Source organism: Camelus dromedarius, chromosome 16 (genome assembly GCF_036321535.1).
Source record: "Camelus dromedarius isolate mCamDro1 chromosome 16, mCamDro1.pat, whole genome shotgun sequence".
Classification (NCBI taxonomy): domain Eukaryota; kingdom Metazoa; phylum Chordata; class Mammalia; order Artiodactyla; family Camelidae; genus Camelus; species Camelus dromedarius.
In genome coordinates this window covers 52,100,288-52,121,430 of record NC_087451.1, presented here as the reverse complement: position 1 = coordinate 52,121,430, position 21,143 = coordinate 52,100,288, and the positions used below count along the sequence as shown (strand labels likewise).

Genomic DNA, 21,143 nt, shown 5'->3' with positions numbered 1-21,143 from the left:
TCGCCTCTTCCGCTTGTCCACAACTCCCCAACCGCTCCCACATTCACTTGTTGACAATGGCCTTGGCTTTTCAGAAAGACCATTGGACCTGCTGCGTCAGTTTACTGGAAGTGAGTTATTTGTTTGTTTCAGTCTGCACGTCTTCTCTGGTTCCTCCCCGTCTCTATGGAGTAGATATATTCAGCCTCCCTCTCCCATCAGACTGGGAGCTCCCTCAGGACCGGCTCTGAATACCCCTGCCCCACCAGACCGAATTCTTCTCCCACAGCAAGAGCTGGAGCAGCCTGGAAAATCCCTGAGACCAAGAACTGTACCCGCTAACTGACTGGGACAAGCGAAGTCCCCCTTATCAGAAGGGGGTTTTCCCGGGACATGAACTATGTATTCATTAAAAATCATGAATCATTATGTTGTACACCTGAAACTTATATAATATTGTAACTCAACTATGCCTCAAATAAGGAAAAATAATTTAATTTAATTTTTTTTCATTAAAAAAAATTATGTATTTGCCACCAGAGAAGGTGTCCCCTGGGGCAGGAATTGTTCCTCCCCATCCAACTGAAGGTTCCTGAGGCAAGCTGATGAGGCTGTCCCTACCTGGATTCAGAATTCTCCCGCCTTTCAGTGTCTCTGAGCCCGCCCTGTGAGCTCCCTCCCAGCGGTCAAGGACAGCATCTCGTGCAGCTTGATTTCCCTGGCACAGAGCCTGGCGGAGTCAGTGCCCGATGACTGTTGAATGAAGTCTTCATACTGATGCTTAGCTCCATGTACTACCATTCTGCCACCTTTTCCCATAGAGCTTCAAACTTACCTGACCAGGGCTGAGAAAGACGCTGAAGGAAAAAAGCGTAGGTGAGATCACTCACACTAGATTCTGCTCTTAGCGCTGTGACCTTGAAAACACAGCTATGTGACCTTGGACAAGTTCTACTGCCCTGCTGGACACAAGGGCCAGCCTTGATGCATGTTTGTTGATTGAATAAACAAATGAATGAATGGATTAGTGAATTCCCTGCCCTTGCGGTGTCCCAAACCCTTGGCCCCTTGTGGAGTAGTGCTCTGTAGCAGTGACATAATATGGTAAAGGGTCTGCCATTAGTAGAAAGTGACTTTAGGTCCCAGGGATCCTAGATTCAAATTCTGATTCAGTAATCCATTCCACAAGCATTTCTTTTTTTTTTTTTTTTAATCTTTTATTGAAATGTAATTGACTTACAATGTTAACTTCAGGTGTACAGCAAAGCGATTCAGTTATACATATACATACACACATTTTTTTTCTTTTCAGTTTCTTTTCCATTATATATTATTATAAGAAATTGAATATAATTCCCTATACATACAGTAGGTCCTTGTTGTTTATCTATTTTATATATAGTAGTGTGTATCTGTTAATCCCAGACTCCTGATTTATTCCTCACCCCCCTTTCCCCTTTGGTAACCATAGTTTGTTTTCCATGTCTGTAAGCCTGTTTCCACAAGCTTTTCTGAAGCATTTACTATGTGCCAGAAACTGAATGATCACAGAAGCAGAGAACGCTCATAAGGGTAAGAATTTGTCCCTATTTTGTTCACTTCCATATTCCAAATGTCTTTCACAGTGTGTGGTATGTAGTAGGTGCTCAGTAATATTTGTTGAATGGATGGAGGAAAGAATTCCATGGATCTGTGCTTTCTAAATATGAATACTAAGACGTTTTGCAAACTTGTAATCAGGAAACATGACATTGTTTCCGAGAAGATTTCTCTTAGTAAGTGATTAAATGAATTAATAGAGAGAGCCCTTAGAACAATGTCTGGCAGAGACCTTTGTTAAATGATTCAATATTTAAACCAAGACCTGAAGAATGAAGAACTATTCCTGCCTGTATTAGTCAGCTCCAGCTGCCATAACAAAATACCACAGACTAGGTGGCTTAAACAACAAAAATTTATTTTCTCACAATTGTAGAGGCTAGAAGCCGAAGACTTATTACCTCCTTATGGACTGTCTCTAAATACAGTCACACTGGGGGATCAGGGCTTCAACATACGAATTGGGGGTGTGTGTGCACAATTCAGTTCATACCAGTTCCAGACAGAAAACTGCATGTGCAAAGCAGGGATACAGGCAGGGTCAGGCCTTGAAAGAACTAAGAAAAAGCCAGAAGGATTTGATCTTAAAGAGAGGAGTGGCAGGAGAAGTAAGTAGGGCCCAGTGGACCATTAGAAGGAGTCTGATCTTTTCGGCCTGGGGGAGGGTATAGCTCAGTGGTAGAGTGCTTACCTAGCAAGCACAAGGTCCTTGGTTCAATTCCCAGAACCTCCCTGGAACCTCTGTTAAAAAAAATAATAATAAAACCTAATTACCACCAACCCTCCCCCCAAAAGTACACAGTGTTCTATGTCAACTATGTCTCAATAAAACTTTCAAGGGTGAGGGAAAGAATGATACTTTCCTGCCTGTAATGAGAGCCCCTGTTGGGTTTTAGGGCAGAAAGTAACAGACCAGAGCTTGGGTTTGAAACATCACCCTGGTTGCCCTGTACCGAATGCAAGGGAGGAGGCAAGAGCAGAGACAGGGAGGCAAGTGAAGAGCCTGCTGTAGGAGAATGCGAGGCGGAATTGGCAGAGCTTGAGATCGCCAAGATGCGAGAGAGAGGAAGATCCCAGGTGGCCAGTCAGAGCGCTCGCGGTCCCTCTCTGCTCTAGTTCCTCATCTATAATACCAGGAGAGAGTTGTGCGGATTAAATGAGTTGTATGTGTAAAGCACTTAGAACAATTCTTGACACACTGCTGTCATTATCATTGTTACTGTTACTGCTGTACAGTGTTGAAAACTGTAGGAAGTTTTGGCTTCTGTACTCATCAAGTATTATTAATTGATTTCATCCATTTAAATAAAAAAGAAGCAGAACTGCCCTCAACCCAGTGGGCTCTGGCTTTGTAAGCCACTCCCATTTCCTATCTCTGCGATCTTGGAGAAAATCTAGCGCTCAGAGCTTCGATTTCCTCGCCCATAAACTGAGGCAAGAATCCCAGTTCTCAAAAAACAAAAGATTGTCTGTATCTTGCAAGGCACTGGGAAGGACCGAATGAGGAGGCGTCAACCCGTCCGGGGGAAGCTGTGGAGGCAGGTACCCGGTGAGCTCACTCCGATCGCTGGAGTCCAAGCGCAGTGCGACACTTCCCCTCCACATCACCAGAGGGCGATGTCGCGGACTGCGGCACCGCCGGACCACGGGGGCGGCGCTCCGGCCGGCGGGAGTTTCCTCCTCCACGTGGGGACGGAAGATGGAGGCACCGGCGGCGGTGGGTGTGCGTGAGTGGGGTGGGGGCGCGGCGGCTGGGCGCTGGGGCCGGGGTCCCCGAGGCCGGAGGGAGGCGGGAGTGAGGGCCCTCCGGTCTGGGCGGCGTGAATGATGTCCGCCGCGCTTGTCGGCCCAGGACGAGGCGGCTGCGCGCGACGTGCAGCGGCTGCTAGTGCAGTTCCAGGATGAGGGCGGGCAGCTGCTGGGCTCCCCGTTCGACGTGCCCGTGGACATCACTCCGGACAAGCTGCAGCTCGTGTGCAACGCGCTGCTGGCCCAGGTGAGCGGCGGGCTCAGCGGTCCCGCGTCTCCTCCCTCGGGCTGGGGGCTGGCGGCGCCGTCCTGGTCGGGCCTACAGGGGATCTGGAGACCGAAGGTCTGGGATACAAAGGCCCCCACCACTCACCCACAGGGGTGATACACCTAGGCAGTGCCGTCTACCTTGGGAAGGGTCTGAAGACGTGATCAGGGCGAGACCGCTTTACACGCCCACCATCGGGTCCACCTGCGGAGAGGGACCTGGTTTTGAACGCGTTGGGTGCATTGTCAAATTGATTCCTCGTCAAAGCCCCTCATTATATCCCCGTTATCATTAATATCCCCATTTTACAGTGTTGTCTGGAAGCATTAAATCACTTGTACGATGCTGCGCAGTAAGTGGTGGATTTGGAGTTGGACCCCAAATGTCAGACCCAAAACCTATGCTCTCCTAAGCCCGTGTTTATTAAAATGCTACCCTCTGTTGGGTGGGGGAAGGATATTAAAATGGAATACCTGGGCCCCACCCCAGACTTACTATACCAGACGTTGGGGTGAAGCAGAGAGTCTGCAGTTTCAGTGAGCTTTTTGGATGCTTCTTACACATTATACAGCCCGGTGTGGTTTAGAAAACGCTGCATAGTGCTATATACTAATCCTAATTCTGGACTTCGGTTTTCTTTCTGAAGAACCTGAATTAGTCATTAGCGATAGGACACTGGGCTAATCACTTAGTTGCTCTGTCAAGTGGGAATGTTAATACCTACCTCCCAGGGTGGTTGTGAGATGCAGATAAAGGATTTTAAAGTGGTAGGTAAGTGTCCTGCAGTTGCTTTTCAAGGATGAAAAAGATCTTGTTCCATGGGGAATAATGGGAGTATCCCAAGCAGGGTGGCTGAAAAGAAGGAAGCTTTGCCCACAGCTCAGTAAGGAGGGCCTACCTGGTAGAGGTGGCCCCACTCATCCTTTGATGGGGAGGGCTTCCCTTTGCTGTTGTCTTCCAGGAGGATCCCCTGCCACTGGCTTTCTATGTCCATGATACCGAGATTGTGTCCTCCCTGGGGAGGACGCTGGAGTCCCAGGCGGTGGAGACAGAGAAGGTCCTTGACATCATCTACCAGCCACAGGCTGTCTTCAGGGTCCGCGCTGTGACCCGCTGCACCAGCTCCTTGGAGGGCCACAGCGAGGCGGTCATTTCCGTGGCCTTTAGTCCCACAGGAAAGTAAGGGCAGCTGCAGAATCATGGAGGGATTCCTCTGGCTGGGGTGAGGGGGTACCCCAAAGTTATGCTCAGTGGGGCCTCAGGCTACCTACCACAGACCCAGGCTCTGGGCTCAAGTTGCAAGTAAGGGACTTCCCCAGTGGGAAGTTTGGGTCCCAAGGGCCAAGGACATCTGCCTTGGAAGAGCCCTTCCTGGACTTGATCTCAGGAGATCTGAACTGTAAGCTCAGCTCTGCCCCTTCTTATTTGTGTGACCTGGGCAAGTCACTTAACCTTTCTGAGTTAATTCTTCATCTGAAACAGGTCCCTTTGGAGTCTCACAATCCTATGAGAATACTGGGAAGCCTTAAACCTGGTTATGTCTGTAGTCATTCCTTTTAGGAAGGGTAGGGAGAGAAATGGCCTCTGGGGGTTTTCTCCCAGATGGCACTAGCGTTATATTTCTCCTTCTTAGGAGAGAGAGAGAAGTCCAGTCCCAGATTTATTCCCAGAAGACGACTGTCTAGGCAGCAGGAGTGTGCATGTCCCGTGTTCCGGGTGGGTTCCCCGCCGCCTTGTCCCCACTGCAGAGGTCCGGCAGCCCCTCTTCTTCCCCAGGTACCTGGCCAGCGGCTCCGGAGACACTTCTGTGCGCTTCTGGGATCTCAGCACTGAGACACCGCATTTCACATGCCAGGGTCGGTATGCAGTTCACCACTCAGGGGGTTTTAACTCAGGGGTGAGCAGGTGATCTGCTCTTTAGTTCCTGATGAGGCCCAGAGCAGGTTCTAGCCCCTTAACATCCAGGTAGCAGCTGCCTATTCCTCAGTAGAGACCTTACCCTTGAGTCCTGCCCGCCACTTACAAACGGGCAGGGGCTGACTGACCAGGAGTGAAGAGAACCTGGTTTAAATCCAGCCTCTGCCATAGTGGTTCTCAAACTTGAACATATATCAGAATCACCTTGAGGGCTTGTTAAAATACAAGTTTCAGGGTCCTAACCCCAGAATGTTTGTCTGTTTGGGTCTAGGGTGTGGCCTGAGAATTTGCCTTTCGTGTTCCCAGGTGGTGCTGAAGCTGTTGGCCTGGGGGCCACACACTAGCTGGGCGACCTTGTGTGTAGGGCATACTTCCTTTCTAAGCTTCAGTTTTCTCATCTGGAAAATGGGGATGGTACTTCATGCTTTGCTCCGTAGTCTGGAGCCATCGTGAGAATTACAAGGGCTGACGTATGTAAAAGTACTTTGTGTCTCGCAGCACGTAAGGAACCGTAGTGGCGGTATTACCTGGGCGGCACGCTGCATGGCTCTGGCACTTGGGGAGGAGTCTCCCTTTGCCCGGGGAGCCTCATCTCTTTTGTTCAATTGTTCATTTATTCAGCAGCTAGCTGAGGTGTTTCTGCAGTGTGCCAGGTGTCACTCGGCACTGGGGATAAAGACAGGTGTGGTCCCCCTTTCTCCCTCCCCTGCTTTCTTAGGACACAGACACTGGGTCCTTAGCATATCCTGGTCCCCAGACGGCAAGAAGCTGGCTTCAGGCTGCAAGAACGGCCAGGTAGATGGTGTCAGGGTAACGAGGCAACAACCCTGGGGCCCCCTTTCTGGGGGATGGGTCAGAATCAGGTTCTGGGGTCTTTGGGGAGGGTTGGGTGGGAGCAATGGGCAGATACCTTTGATGGGGCCAGGGGAAGGTTGGGGAGGGTTATTTGATGAGCTTCTGTCCTTCAGATTCTCCTGTGGGACCCCAGCACAGGGAAGCAAGTGGGCAGGACCCTTGCGGGCCACAGCAAGTGGATCACAGCCCTGAGCTGGGAGCCCCTCCATGCGTAAGTGACGCTGACAGAGCTGGGGTGAGTGAGGAGCCAGGGGTTCAGAACTGTACCCCTCCCCTGCTTGGTGCAGAGGAGTCTCACGTGAGGGGACAGGGTAGGCAGTCTGGCACAGTGACCACGTGACAGGTGGTGGATCAGTACCTGTGTTGTGGTAGGTGGGGGCAGAGGGTGCTCATCACACAGCCTGAGAGCCACCCTACAATGCATCCAGATCTTGGGGTCGGGAAGCTGTAAGGACGTTATCCCCGGGGAGGCACTGTGGGAAGACAGGCATTGCCAGGTCAGATGTAAAGGCACGTTTCTCTTCCTCTCCAGCAACCCCGAGTGCCGCTATGTGGCCAGCAGCTCCAAGGACGGCAGCGTGCGGGTCTGGGACACAACCGCAGGCCGCTGTGAGCGCATCCTCACCGGGCACACGCAGTCAGTCACCTGTCTCCGGTGGGGAGGGGACGGGCTTCTCTACTCCGCCTCCCAGGACCGCACCATCAAAGTCTGGAGGGCTCATGATGTAAGGGCTGGGAGGGTTCCAGAACCAGCCTGGGGAAATCTCGGGCCAGGGATGTGGGTGCTGGAAGGAACGTTGACCAGTGTTTCCTGAACGTGTCTGGGAGCCAGTTGGCGAGGCGCTTGGGGAACAAGGGGTCCTATGGGTGGTGCCGCACTAGAGTGGAGGTTCCAGGTCTGTTAGGTGGTCGGGCTCTGAAATTCCTGCTGTAGGAAGCCTACTGAGCCCTATCGAACCTGTCCTATCCCAAACTTATTTGAGCAGAGCCCTTTTATTCTGACATTTCCCTTCCGTGAAACTTATTTTCAGAAACGTTGATCTGGGCTGGTGCCCTCATTTTACAGATGAGCCCAGCAGGGTGATTTGACTTGGATCACAGTAAGGGTTGTGCTTCTGAGTCCCATGGCGCCCGTCTTCTGGGTCTGATCTGGGGGTCCAGGTTCCCAAGGCTGGGGAGCGCTCTATGTGTGTCTGACCTGTCTCCCTCCGCCCTAGGGCGTGCTGTGCCGGACTCTGCAAGGCCACGGCCACTGGGTGAACACCATGGCCCTCAGCACTGACTATGCCCTGCGCACAGGGGCCTTCGAGCCAGCCGAGGCCTCAGTGAATGCCAGGGACCTCCAAGGGTCCTGTGAGTGAGCGGGAGGAGGGGAGAGGGCCGCTTGGTGGGGGACCCAGTTTTCTAGCTTAATGTGTGCAAGTAGGACGGGGGTGCTTGCTGTTTGCATTGGATTTTCCTAATCGGCCTTATTCCTCCTCCTTCGGTACCTGGACACAGTGCAGGAGTTAAAGGAGAGGGCTCTGAGCCGCTACAACCTCGTGCGGGTGAGGATCCACCGGCATCCCCGGTGCCGTACTCTGCCTCTGCTCACCCTGAAAACCCTGCGGGTGCTCGGGCCCCTCTCCCTTCTGGCCGCAGCTCAGAACTTATGTTTTCTGGGAAGTTGTTCTTAAGAATCCTAGTTTATAATCCTAAAAATCTTACTGTGCTGGGGATCATTTTATTTCATTTTGTTTTATTTGCTTATCTATTTATTTGCAGTCCTAAGGTGTCTCTCTTTTTAAATTTTATTTAGTTTTCAGTAGCATATTCACATGGTCTAAGGTTCAAAGAACACAAAAAGATAGATGGTGGAAACCCTCTCATCTCTGTTAACCTTCATCCCTGCTTTCTGGGTGCATCCAGTGTTACCAGTGTCTCACGTCTCCTTCCAGAGACTTCAGATATACACATACGTGTATATGTGTACACTGCACCCAGTACAAATACACACACGTATACAAACCCACATGTAAAACACTTCCCCTTTTTAACACACCACTCTGTACCTTGCTTTTTCATGTAATTATGTCATAGAAATAGCCCTGTCTCATGTGCATGAAGTTTCCTTTTGGGGGAAGTAACCCCTGTGAGTTAGTGCTGGCCCAGCCTCCTTTCTCCAGTTCTGGTCTCCACGCTGGCCCTGAGCAGTCAGTGATGTGTTTGCTGCCAAGGTCAGGCTCTCCTCTCGGAGACCGTGTCTGACATGGTGTGCTTTCTGCCTCCTCTAGGGCCAGGGCCCAGAGAGGCTGGTGTCTGGCTCAGACGACTTCACCCTGTTCCTGTGGTCCCCGGCGGAGGACAAGAAGCCCCTGGCACGATTGACAGGGCACCAGGCCCTCATCAACCAGGTGCTCTTCTCCCCAGACTCCCGTGTCGTTGCCAGTGCCTCCTTCGACAAGTCCATCAAGTTGTGGGATGGCAGGACGGGCAAGTGAGTGGGGGTCCTGGGCCTGGGGTACAGGGCTAGGGAGTGCTGTTCCTCTGGAAGGAACTTGGCTCTGCCGCTTCCTGGCCGTGTGGCCTTGGCAAGTGTTTAGATTTTCTGAGCATCTGTCTCTTCTGAATGTGCAGATTCAGTTTTGTTACAAGGATTAAATGAGGTGATGTATTTAGCACCAGCACTAAGAGGGCACTGAAAATGCTAGTTCATCTCATATCTAAGGAGAGAAATGATCTGACAGCTGGCGGAGGGCCAGGGCCACGCAGGAGTGTAGCTTTGTGGTCCAGACATTATCGGGCCCTCCTCAGAGTGTGGTCCACAGACCAGACGGCGCATCACCCGGGAACTTGATAGAAGCACAGAGCCTGGGGCCCCACCCTAGACCTTGAGAATCAGAATCTGCATTTTAAGGTCACCTGAGTCTGAGAAGCACTGATGTGATGAGGCACAAGCTCTCGGGTTACTTAGGAGAGGCAGAGGCCTGGGCGGGAAGAGAAAAGGAGCAGGGGACCCTTGTTGAGGCCAAAGGGCACTTGTGTGTCAGTCTCCGTGTATTTTCACCCAGCAGCCATGAGAGAGGGCATTCAGTTCTTTTAAGGTAAGGACTCTGAGTCTCAGGCCCAGTGACTTGTGCCCGCAGACACAGCTAGTCTGTCCCGACCACTTTCCGGGTGGGCCCGGCCCATTGTATCTCCAAGCCACATGTCAGCAGGCACCTGTTGGGGGCTGGGGGCTGTCATGCAGGTGGGCTAAGCAGATGGCTGCATTGGATTCTGAGGCTGGCAGAGCTGAGCAGGCACAGAGGCCTGCCCGGAGGCATCTTAGAAGCAACTCATCTGGAGAAGTTTTGCAAAGTAATGACCAATAGTGATTAAGTTCGCCTGTAAAAGTTCCCACATAACTCCAACATGCAGCCAAGGTTGAGACCACTGCTGTGGACACAGAGGACCTCTCAGACGTGTTGGAAGAGCTCATATCCATCATCTTCCCCTGGCCCAGGTACCTGGCTTCCTTGCGTGGCCACGTGGCTGCCGTGTACCAGATTGCGTGGTCAGCCGACAGCCGGCTCCTGGTCAGTGGCAGCAGTGACAGCACATTGAAGGTGTGGGATGTGAAGGCCCAGAAGCTGGCCACAGACCTGCCAGGCCATGCGGATGAGGTGCGGCCAACCCTTGTGGGCACGAGGCTGAGGGAGGGGGAAGCGAAGCCTGGCCCGCCTCTCCCACATCCTCACTGTGCCCCTGCCCCTCCCCGGTTTAGGTATATGCTGTCGACTGGAGTCCCGACGGCCAGAGAGTGGCGAGTGGCGGGAAGGACAAGTGTCTCCGGATGTGAGTGTCGGGGAGGGGGTGGCTGGTGTGCTCGGCTGTGTGACTGTCCGGTTCTCAGGGCTCTCTGGGCGAGTCGGGGGGCTGTGGGAATCACGGGGATCATGGGAGACCCCGATGGTACCCTCCAGCATGGGGCAGTACTTCTTAGCATGCTGGATTTTGGAGTCTTGAGATCTCATTCAAATTCTGGGTCTGCCTTTCAGTGTACAGTCTCAGAGGGCTGAGTTCACGTGTCCCCTGGGAGTTGTCAAACCTTGGTAGACAGGAGGGTCAAAGATAGGTGAACGCACTGGAACCTGAGCTTTGCACACTTGTTAAAGGATCGTCACTGTTGTCATTGGACATCCGGGAAGAGGTCCTGGCCCAGGCAGCAGGGGTGCCTCACCTCAGTTTGGGTAGCTGGACTCTAGAAGCCCAAGAGGAACCACAAGCTCGCCCCTGTTGTGGGCTCCTGGGGTTGTGACACCTCCCTGGGATCCCCATCCTCATCCCTCCCCTTCTCCACAGATGGAGGAGATGAGAAATCCCAAGTTCTCTGGGACCATCACCTGGACCCAGCCTCTGCCAGCCGCCTGCCCCAACAGAGACCAAAGGCTGAGAACGAGTGTGGCCTGCTGTCCTCTGACAGACCCAAGTGGGGTCCCTTCCCAGAGCAGGAGACTAAAGGTCATGGGAGGTTATCACTGAGCCCAGCCCTGGGCCAGCACCCAGTACCTCGCTGGTGCCGGCAGGAGTGGTGTGAGGCCAGGCGATTCTTCTGCCTCCTTTTCTGAATGTCCTCTCTATTCAGGGTCAGACCCCGGATTCTGTGACCAAATAAATAATTTATATTTTGTTCGTTTGAGTTATAATTCTTCGTAGGGCTCAACGGAGGACTGTGTTAGGTCAGTCTATGTAGCACCCTCCCTCTGGGCAAAACAAATCAAAATTATAGTGGCCAGGGAGTTGCCTTTCCTCTCTTTCCCCTGTGCCTCCGAGGGGGAGGCCAGTCAAAGCTGGGGAGGCCAGCTGAAGCCCGTATGTCAGTGGCCAGAGGGTGACCTCAGTCTGTGCTGTCCCCTCTGGTAGCACCAACCCTGTGTGACTATTTCCATCAACTCGAATTCACTTCAGTTAGAAATGCAGTTGTCCAACTAGTTCAGGGCTGCCTGCTGATCTGGACAGCACAGATGGTGGACACTTTAACCATCATAGGGACTTGTGCCAGCCAGTGCTGCTCTGGGGGTGCTTTCCTCGACCTCTCATGCAGCACCACTGGACTCTCGGGGTACAGAGAGGAAGGCAGGGCTGTCCCAGAGGGCTCCCCCTAACAGGCCATGCAGTGGTGAGAGCTCCAGTGCAAGTTAGTGTAGTGTGATTGGGGTGACGGTTGTCTGCCCCACAAGGACATCCTCAGACCCTAGAGCAAGGTCTTACCCTCCATTCATCTTGCCTCCACTTTCTTCTGTTCCAACGCTAAAGCGCATCTAGCCAGATTGAATTGCAAACCATCCCTGTATGGGCTGCTGGGGGCCACGGCATCTCTGACCTTTTGTTCCTTCTCACCATCCCCCATTCCCATCTGTGCTTTTAGGATTTTGCACATCACCTGGCTGTGGTTCTCGGCTTCCACCTGGCACATCTCTGCAATGGGACTGAGTGAGGGACAAAGAGAGGTCTGAGGTCCTGCTCAGTGCCAGGCACTGTTCTGTGCTCCTACGTGACCCTCACAGTAACCCTGTGGCCGTGCCTAGAAGGGTCTCAACATCCCCATATTTTTGGTGAGGAAACCCAGCCCAGGAAGCTTGAGTGGTTTGCCCATGCCCTCACATCTAGGAAGGGCCATGGTTAAATCAGACCCTCCCCCCGAAGCTTGTACACTTTGCACCATGTCCTGCAGAGCTCAGGTCTGATGCTGACAGTCTGCTGGTTGCCACTACCTCTGTCCAACATTGCTGGGGTTTTTTGGTGTGTTTTAGTCTCTGAGGACCACCTCTTCCTCTTACGGGGAAAGGGTGATGTTGGCAGAGCCAGGCAGGAGGTGGTAGTAACATCTCATTGCCCCTGTCCCCCCACCCACCTGGATTCTTGGTCCTGGCAGAAGCCAGGAGGATGGGTGGCAGTGGCTCAGCTGAGGCCATTAGGAGGATGAAGCAGAGTTTAAGGGTGCTTGGTGACCTCCAGTTTTTAATGAGGGACTTGGACCAGCCCAGATCTGGGGAAGGAAGCCTAGTAGTTGCAGGCAGTGGAGGCTGACCTGGCCTGGTCTTTGGTGTCTCCAGGTGAGTGGAGCTCCCATCTAGCCTTGGCCCCAGCCCAGAGGTGGTGGTCTGGGACTACTGCCACCAGACCAGGGCCAGCAGGGTGGTCAGCGGCTCCCTGGCATGGTGCAGGTGGTACATTTCATGGTTCTGGTTCCTGAAGGCCCTGGGCCAAAGCTGAAGGTAGGGGCTTCCCAGGGCCCCCCTCTAGTAGGGAAAGAGGTACTCCAGATCTTCTAGCTTCCGCATGTCCTCCAGCCCAAGGGACACAGTTTTCCGCTGGGGTTCCTTGCGCCGCACAGTGATCTGGATGGGGTTGTTCTCAGGGAAGCTGCTCAAGTCATTGGCCACGGTTGCGAACTGAAATAAAACATAAGTCCTCAGGATTCCTTCACAGATCTGAGCCTGCCACCTCACCTCTTTGACTCTGCCACCCCTCGCTCCCTGTTCTGTTTGCTAAATGGGATCTCCAGCAGCCTTACCGAACTATTCATTGACACCAGAAACAGGAGCAAAGAGGCACGATTCAAATCTGTGCCTCCCCAAGAACAGACAATGGAGAAAAGATAGTCTCTTCTGCAAGTGGTGTTGGGAAAGCTGGACAGCCGCATGCAAATCAGAAAAGTTAGAACACTCCCTCAGACCATATGCAAAAATAAATTCAAATTGGCTTAAAGACTTAAACACAGAACAGGATACCATAAACTTCCTAGAAGAGAACATAGGCAAAACATTCTGTGATATAAATCATAGCAGTGTTTTCCTAGGGCAGTCTACCCAGGCAATAGGAACAAAAGCAAGAATAAACAAATGGGACCTAGTTAAACTTAGAAGCTTTTGCACAGCAAAGGAAACCATGAATAAAACGAAAAGAAACCTACGGAATGGGGAAAAAATAATTACAAACAGTGAGACTGACAGGGGCTTAATTTCCAGAATTTACATACAGCTCATACAACTCAATAACAACAAGCAAACAAAAATACCCAATCCAAAAATGGGTAGAAGACCTAAATAAACATTTCTCCAATGCAGACATACAAATAGCGAATAGGCATTTGATAAAATGCTCAATGTTGCTAACTATCAGAGAAATGCAAATCAAAACTACAATCATCTCACACTGGTCAGAATGGCCATCATTAAAAAGTCCACAAATGGTAAATGCTGGAGAGGCTGTGGAGAAAAGGGAGCCCTCCTACACTGTTGGTTGGAATGTAGTTTGTTGCAGCTGTTATGGAAACAGCATGGAGATTCCTTAAAAAACTGAAAATAGACCTGCTCTGTGATCCAGCAATCCCACTCCTGGACATATATCTGAAGGAAACTCTTAATTCGGAAAGATATACGCACCCAAGTGTTCATAGCAGCACTATTTACAATAGTCAAGACATGGAAGCAGCCTAAATGTCCATCAACAAATGACTGGATAAAGAAGTTATGGTATATTTATATAATGGAATACTACTCAGACATAAAAAGAATAAAATAATGCCATTTGCAGCAATGTGAGTGTACCTGAAGATCATCACACTAGTGAAGTAAGACAGAGAAAGAAAAATACCATATACTATCACTTATATGTGGAATCTAAAAAGGGGTGGGGCACAAATGAACTTACTTACAAAACATAGACAGGCTCACAGAGATAGAAAACAAAATTATGGTTACCAGGAGAGAAAGGGGTGGGTAGGGATAAATTGGGAGTTCGGGATTTGCAGTTACTAACTACTAGATATAAAGTAGATAAACAACAAGGTCCTACTGTATAGCACAGGAAACTGTATTCAATACCTTGTAATGACCTATAATGAGAAAGAATATGAAGGGGAATATATATATATGTACAAATGAATCACTATGCTGTACACTAGAAATTAACATTGTGAATCAACTATGCTTCAATTAAAAAATAGCTGTGCCTCCCCAGTTGTGTGCTATTTCCAACCTCAGGGCTGTCTTTCCTCGAGCCTTTCCTGCCCACCCCCAGGCTGTCCCCTTCTTTGTATCCCTGTAGCCTCTTCCCTCTCTTTCCCCCAATGCCCTTGACTTCCTGACTCACTCACAATTATCGGTACTAAGTTGAAGAATCCAAAAACCAATGGCTTTGGAAGACAAAGTTTAGAAATGAATGAACAGATCAGTTTGCATTCCCAGGGCCCCAAAGTGCCTTAACCTCCCAGAGGAGAGCAGCTGGGACTTGATTCTTCTATGCTCGGGGAGAAGGGAAGTGAGCAGGAGGACGAGACGTGAGGGTGTAGGGGGGTTCCCAATCCCAAAGCCCCAGGTCCTGCCCCCCGCTCCCGTCAGGCCCCTCCTCTCCCAGGGCTCACCCTGTAGGGCTTGCACCACTTCCCCACGCCAGCGGTGTTGGCCGCGCGGACAGTGAGGCAGTAACTCGTGTTAGGCTTCAGCTCCATCAGTTTGACGGTGGTGCCCAAGATCTTGCTGAAGATCCATGGGCGGTTCTTTGCCTTGGGCAGCTCATTGTCATTTTTCCTGACCACCTCCTGCAACAGGACCTGGTAGAAACTGACCTGCTGCTTGCCCGGGGCATAGGTCCAGGAAATCTAGGGGAAGAGAACCCCCAAGGCTTCCTCAGACCTGGCCTGGCCTCCCCCCACCACCTCCTGCAATGTGGGTCAGAATGCCCCACTCCCATCCCTGCTCTGCTGATGAAAGTTGTTACAGGGCACTCCCAACGCTAGATGTGGACCCACCAGCCCAGAGCATAAGCTGCATTCCCTGGGCAGCCCTACCCACCTCACAGTGTACCCTCACTGCATATTCTAGGCTGTGTCAGTTGAAAGGGATCTTAGCAATCACCTGTCTTGTCTGCCATTTCGTTTCTCCTCTGTCTAGGCTAGTGGTTCTCAAACTTTGGTGTGCATCAGAACGCCCTGGACAACTTGTTGAAACATGGATCGCTGGCCCCTGTCCCCAGTTTCTGGTTCAGGAGGTCCCAAGTAGGGGGTGGGGAGAGTGAGAATTTAAATTTCGAACAAGCTAATTAAAAAAAAAAAGTCTCACAAGTTGCTATATGATATTGATGCTGTTGGTGGTCTGGGGACCACACTTAGAGAAACAGTGCTCTAGGCCATCCAACAATGGAACTTCCAGATTTATCTTCCAAAATACAGCTCAGATTGCAACTATCACCATATTAGGCTTTGCCAAAACTAATCCTTATGGCTTATCAAAAAATCTATAAAGTAGCGTAACATTAGAGGAGCTCTGGAAAATGACCCCAGACTAGCTCCTGCCCTGTTTCCTTCCTGTATCTAGGACAGTGCTACTCAGCATGTGGTCCGTGGACCACCAGCAGCACCTGGGGATTTGTTAGCAGCGCAGATTCTCAGGCAACCCAGACCTACTGAATCAACCTCTAGGGATGAGGCCCAGGAATCTTGTTTGTAACCAGATGATCAGATCTGCAGGCTCAGGGAAGTGTGAGAAGCCCTGGATCAGGAACTGGGTGGTTCCTCCCTCCCTTTCTCACCCGTGAGCCTTTGCCAGTGTCAGCCCTCCACGGAATGCCTTTCCCCATCTCTAGATGTTTCAATTCTACCGCTGTGGCCAAGCCCAAATGTTACTAAAAGCCACCCAGCTTATTCCTGCACCTGGAAGCAATGCTTCTTTCCCTCTGGATCCCTGGTGGCCCTGGATCTGAACTCTTCCTACAGCGTTGAGCCCTCTCTAACTTGCACTGTAGTTCTTTACAGACATGCCCTTTCTCCCAACCCATGAACCTGAAGTCAGGATGTAGGCAGTAGGCATCCTCACACCCCTCAGTGAGCTCAGGTCAGTACCTGGCACATCGAAGGTGGCCAGTGAGCCTTCACCAAGTGCATCAGTAGGGAAACGTACCACAGCTGTGGAATCGCTGACCGTGTGTTCAGAGATGAAGGGTGCCTCTGGCACATCCATGACCACAGAGGACTCCGAGGGCGTCGAGGAGGTGTCTGTGTCCACCTCCGGATTGTCAAGGTCCAGCAGGCCCCCAGGGGCTATTTGGGACTTAGATTGGGGGCAGAGGGCCAGATTCCCCTTTTCTGTACACTTGGCCATCGAGGAGAAGCTGAGTTTGTTCAGCTCGCCCTCCAGTATCCCTGCAAAGAAGCTGCTGTTGGGCTGGGTCACGGCCAATTTGATGGGATTCAACAAGGTGGATGACATCGGGGAGATGCTGGTGTCATCGGAGCTGCATTCAGAATCCTCCATTGGCATCTGCTTCCTGGAGTGGGAGGGGAGACAGGTGAACCGGCAACCCCAGCCCTTGCTGCCTGGAAGCTCCTGGTGAGCAGGCCTTGGGCCCAACTTACCAGCGCCCCCAGCTGCTTCTGAACAGCTCAGAACAGTCTTGCTTTGTGGCAGTGCATCAACCTCACCGGGGCACTTATTAGTGAAAAATGCAGATTCCTGGTCCCTGGTCCCCAGTTGGGATAGGACCAGGGAAGCTGCTAAAGCATCTTTAATAACATCTTCAGATGATTCTGCTGCAAGTATTCTGAGAACCACATTTTTAGAAACACTGCTAAAACTTTCACACACACCACAATGATCTACTGGGATATGGAAAAATATCTAAAAGTATCTAAAAAATACTATATTAAGCTTTATTAATATTTATTTACTACTGTTTATTATTTAATGTAATTACTGATTTATTTACTTAGATTTTATAACATTTAACAATATTTGTTAATGTATAGCATAAAAAATTAACAGTACAGATAAATATACACATATTGGGGTGAATGCTCAAAAACTTTTTTCTTCCATTCTAATTTTTTTTTTTTTTGAGAAAGTTTTTCAGAGAAAGGTTTACTGCAGGGCTAAGCAAGGAGAACAGGTGGCTCATCCTTGATAAATTTTTTTAAATCATTAAATATTTTAGATACACTAAAAGACATCATGAATAATATGTTAAAGGGGATGTAATATGCAAAATGATGGCTATAGCTAACAATACTGTATTGTATATTTGAAAACTGCTATGCGATTAGATCTTAAAAGTTCCCATCACACAAAAAAGTTTATAACTGTGTGGTGATGGATGGTAACTAAACTTATCGGGGTAATGATTTCACAATACATGCGGTTATCAAATCATGTTGTACACCTTAAACTAATGCAGTGTTAGGTGTCAATTATGTTTCAATAAAACTGAAAATGATGACCATATGATAAAGTGAGAAAAAAATAATAATATATTAAACTTCCATATAGCCACCATCCAGCTCAGAACTAAAGCTTTAGCAGTATAGTTAAAGCCCCCTATATGCTTTGCTCCCCGACCTATCTCCTCATCCTCCACTTAGGGGCAGCCAGGATGGTAAATTTACAATTTTATGTTTATTATTACCCATGTGTTGTTTTGGTTTGTTACATTCGTATGTCATTATTTTGCATATTTTTAAACTTTATACAAATAAGTGGTATCATTGTGTACATCTCCATTTGCAGCTTGCCATTTTTTACTAAAAAACATCGTATTTCTTAGATCAATCTGCTCTGCTTCAGTCATTTGAACTACTGCATGTTATTTTCCCATAAGTGGAATCTTTTTATTGTTACCAATTCTTTGTTATTACAAAGAGAAACCTTGCACATGTTTCCCCACCTGTTTAAAATTTTTTACTGAAGAAATACAGAATCCAGAAAATTCGGCCTTCTAATCTTTTTTTTATCTTGACCCAAAATAAGAAATACATATTTCTTGGCAAGCCAGTATACTCACACATACACATATAACTAAAACATTTCAGAAACTAATACTTACTCTGTGTGTGATGTGCTGTGGAATTTTCGATTCTATTTTATTTTATTTTTATAATACCGGTCTCCACCAACTAGAATGAGTTTCTGACCCATTCGTGAGTCACAACCCACAGTATGAAGAGAGAGCAGTCACAGGGCCTTTGGGGAGCACGCACCTCGACCAATGTGAATTGATGGCAGAGTTTGGAACCAGAACCTAGATCTCCTGGGGCCCATGCCACTCAGCTCCCATCTGCCCCTCGTGCTTTCTGGGTCCCCTCCCCTGCTCCCTACTCCATCTCCCCCACTTCTCTAGTCAGATCTGGCAACCGACACACACCCCGAAATCCCTTACTCCAGGCCAGCCTCCAGTTTCGAGTTTGGTCCATCAAGGCCACATTTTTCCTCCCTGAGCTCCAGCCCTATCGACCTCCTCCTAAGAAATCCTGATCAGCCCGAACATCCTGTGCTAGCGCTTGGTGGACATTTGAAATAGATGATTCCCCCAGCAAGGCCCTTTGTAGGCCGAACAGTCTGGGCATTGATGTCAGTTATCCTATAGATTGTCTTAATGAATCTCTGTTTTAGATTTACTTACTGGAAACACCAGTGCTGAAGGGGAACTGGGCTCCATGCTGGACGAAAAGTCTCTGCGATCTTCACTACAGCCCTGCTGGATGGCGCCAGCCCCATTTTACAATTGAGGGACTGAGAGTCCCTGATCTTAATCAACTTGTCTATGGCCACATATCTAAGCGGTAGAACTTGAATTTAAACTTGGGCTCTAAAGCCCAAGACTTTCCCATTATACCGTGAAGCTTCCTACAGGCATCCGTCACTTTAGCCATACAGGCTAATGTACAGGTCCCTTACGGAGTGGACACCATACCCCTTTCATATAATCAGGACTGGCAATATAGTTTGCGGTTCAATAATTCAAAAATTACTAAGACTGTCAAGACAGTGACATCCGAGCATTAAACCAAGCACAGGGCCCCTTCTAAGTGTGGGGCTGTGTGTGACTGCACGGGACACACACCCATGCAACTTCCCTGCAGATAATTCCCTCAGCCCACATCAACCCATACCACCGGCCCTTCCCTGGCTAACTCCTTCCCTTCCTAAGAGTATCACCTCCTCCAAGAAGCCTTCCTTACCTTCACTCTCTCCCAAGTTATACTAAGTCCCCTCTGGTTGTCCTGTCATAGTGCAGACCATGCGGTAATATTCTTGATTCTTGCCTGACACCCTCTCCAGCACACACCCCCCCCCCCAGGCTGGGAGACTGTGCTTTCTGGCTCTGCATTCCCAGAACTTAACTCTGGGCCAGACACCTTGTAAGTGCCCAAAGAGTTTTGTAAAATGAAGTAAAGGGAACACAGAATCACCGAGGAAGAACAGTAAATTGCAGTGTGAAGGCAGGCAGGCTACTGGGGGGACATAATCAGGCAGGTGAAGTCACACTAGGGAGGACCGAGGGAGAGAAGCCATGGCGAGTGGAGTCGGGCAGCGATGTCTGTGTAGGGGTGGTGAGGGCAAAGCAGGATGAGCAGTATGGTCAGCAAACCTCTGACTAATCCCAGAAGGCTTCCTGGAACCAGAGGCCAGCGTGTCTCCAAGAACTGATTTGGGGTCAGGAATCCATAGGCAACCTGCACACGTGCTCCTCCCTGGGAGTCCAGAGTCTGGGCTGTGATAACTCAAGGAAGTACCACCTCTTCAAGCCCCTCTCCCCAGCCCCCAGCTCTGGCCTTAAACAGGAGAAAAGGACCAGACTTATGTCTTACGGTAGATTGATGGCATCTTCCTCCAAGAAGTTAACCAAACTGCCCCTTGAGGAAAGTGGGAGTCCTTTGGTAGTGACGGTCCTGTTCATAGATTTGGGGTTCGGAAAGGGCTTCGGCATTTGATTGAGTGCGTTCAGAACGTTAAGCGTTTCCTTCTTCAGCATGGCCTCCTCCCCATCTCCCACTTTATAACGTGTCTCCGATGCCATCTTTGTTTGGGACCACAGCCGTCACCATGCAGGACAACCAAGCTGACAGGAAGCAGAGAGAAACTGGAGGCAGTGGACACACCCTTAGTTTGGGTGGGATGGGGGTGTAATGAGCTGACTTCATAAGCATCCCAGAGTGTAACAATTAGGGGCCAGCCTCCCCCTTGATCTGAGGCTGCGGCTGCCCAGGGCCAATGTCAGGAGCAGGCAGAACCCAGGAACAGGCTACAGCATCCCCTGGGCCCCTTCCAGCTCTAAGGCTCTGTGGCTACAGCAGCCCTGCCCTTCTCTGAAGAGCTCAAAGTGCTTCTTGCCACCTGTGCTCTTCGGACCTGCCCTGAAATGGAGGCAATGGATGAAGAGACAAAGACGCTGGGCGTTGAGGAAGGGGACCCAGTACTGGAATGAGTCTGGGAACGGGAGACTTTGTCCATAGACTGCTGAGGCTCTCCATCCAGACATCCTAGGCTGCAACCCCCTGTGTCCAGTTGTGTTGGCACAGGGAAAGCCCCGATGATTCATGGGGTTCATAGCTCACTTAAACTCAGGTTTCAGTGCTAGAATTCTTTTTTTTTTTAATTTTTTGGTTTTTTTTAGCAGAGAGAGGTAATTCGGTTTACTTGTTTATTTTTTGATAGAGGTACTTGGGATTGGACCCAGGATCTGGTGCATGCTAGGCATGCGCTCTACCATTGAGCTATACCTGACCCCCTAGAATTCTAAGTTCTGCCACACAGTCACCCCAGGTGTCTTCATGTGTTGAGTGACAATGGTGGGTGCTGCAGGGACATACAGAAGGGGACCAGACATTGCTTCTGTTCTCAAGGAAACCACTTCATGGTAGCAAAACATAACAGTTTTGAGGGGTTGGGCGGCACTGTTAAAACAGTACTGGTTTTGCACCCAGATGTGGATTTGTCCGCTCTAAGTCCAGCGGTATAAGCTGTGAAAACATTGACAATTG

General features: G+C 50.0%; 2 protein-coding genes across 2 annotated transcripts; one reads left to right on the top strand and one right to left on the bottom strand.

The window, feature by feature from the left end:
* Window positions 1-3,253: 3,253 nt before the first annotated feature.
* On the top strand, window positions 3,254-11,020 carry NLE1 (notchless homolog 1). Its single transcript, XM_031469660.2, has 13 exons — window positions 3,254-3,295; window positions 3,431-3,574; window positions 4,557-4,774; window positions 5,372-5,451; window positions 6,231-6,307; window positions 6,481-6,578; window positions 6,900-7,092; window positions 7,585-7,720; window positions 7,868-7,914; window positions 8,641-8,843; window positions 9,852-10,011; window positions 10,113-10,183; window positions 10,691-11,020. The coding sequence occupies exons 1-13, from the start codon at window positions 3,278-3,280 to the stop codon at window positions 10,701-10,703; spliced, it is 1,458 nt and encodes a 485-aa protein (XP_031325520.1). The 5' UTR covers window positions 3,254-3,277; the 3' UTR covers window positions 10,704-11,020.
* Window positions 11,021-12,630: 1,610 nt separating this feature from the next.
* Window positions 12,631-20,179, bottom strand: FNDC8 (fibronectin type III domain containing 8). Its single transcript, XM_010998491.3, has 4 exons — window positions 19,971-20,179; window positions 16,291-16,657; window positions 14,757-14,993; window positions 12,631-12,783 (listed from the first exon to the last, which is right to left on the bottom strand). The coding sequence occupies exons 1-4, from the start codon at window positions 20,177-20,179 to the stop codon at window positions 12,631-12,633; spliced, it is 966 nt and encodes a 321-aa protein (XP_010996793.2).
* Window positions 20,180-21,143: the final 964 nt, after the last annotated feature.

Coding starts and splice junctions, on each gene's coding strand:
- NLE1 (XM_031469660.2), top strand. Junction 7,915..8,640: donor GCCGCTACAACCTCGTGCGG/GTGAGGATCCAC, acceptor TGCCTCCTCTAG/GGCCAGGGCCCAGAGAGGCT. Junction 10,012..10,112: donor TGCCAGGCCATGCGGATGAG/GTGCGGCCAACC, acceptor TCCCCGGTTTAG/GTATATGCTGTCGACTGGAG.
- FNDC8 (XM_010998491.3), bottom strand. CDS start 20,179: ATGGCATCGGAGACACGTTATAAAGTGGGAGATGGGGAGGAGGCCATG. Junction 16,658..19,970: donor GAAGATGCCATCAATCTACC/GTAAGACATAAG, acceptor CTCCCACTCCAG/GAAGCAGATGCCAATGGAGG. Junction 14,994..16,290: donor TCAGCGATTCCACAGCTGTG/GTACGTTTCCCT, acceptor CTCTTCCCCTAG/ATTTCCTGGACCTATGCCCC.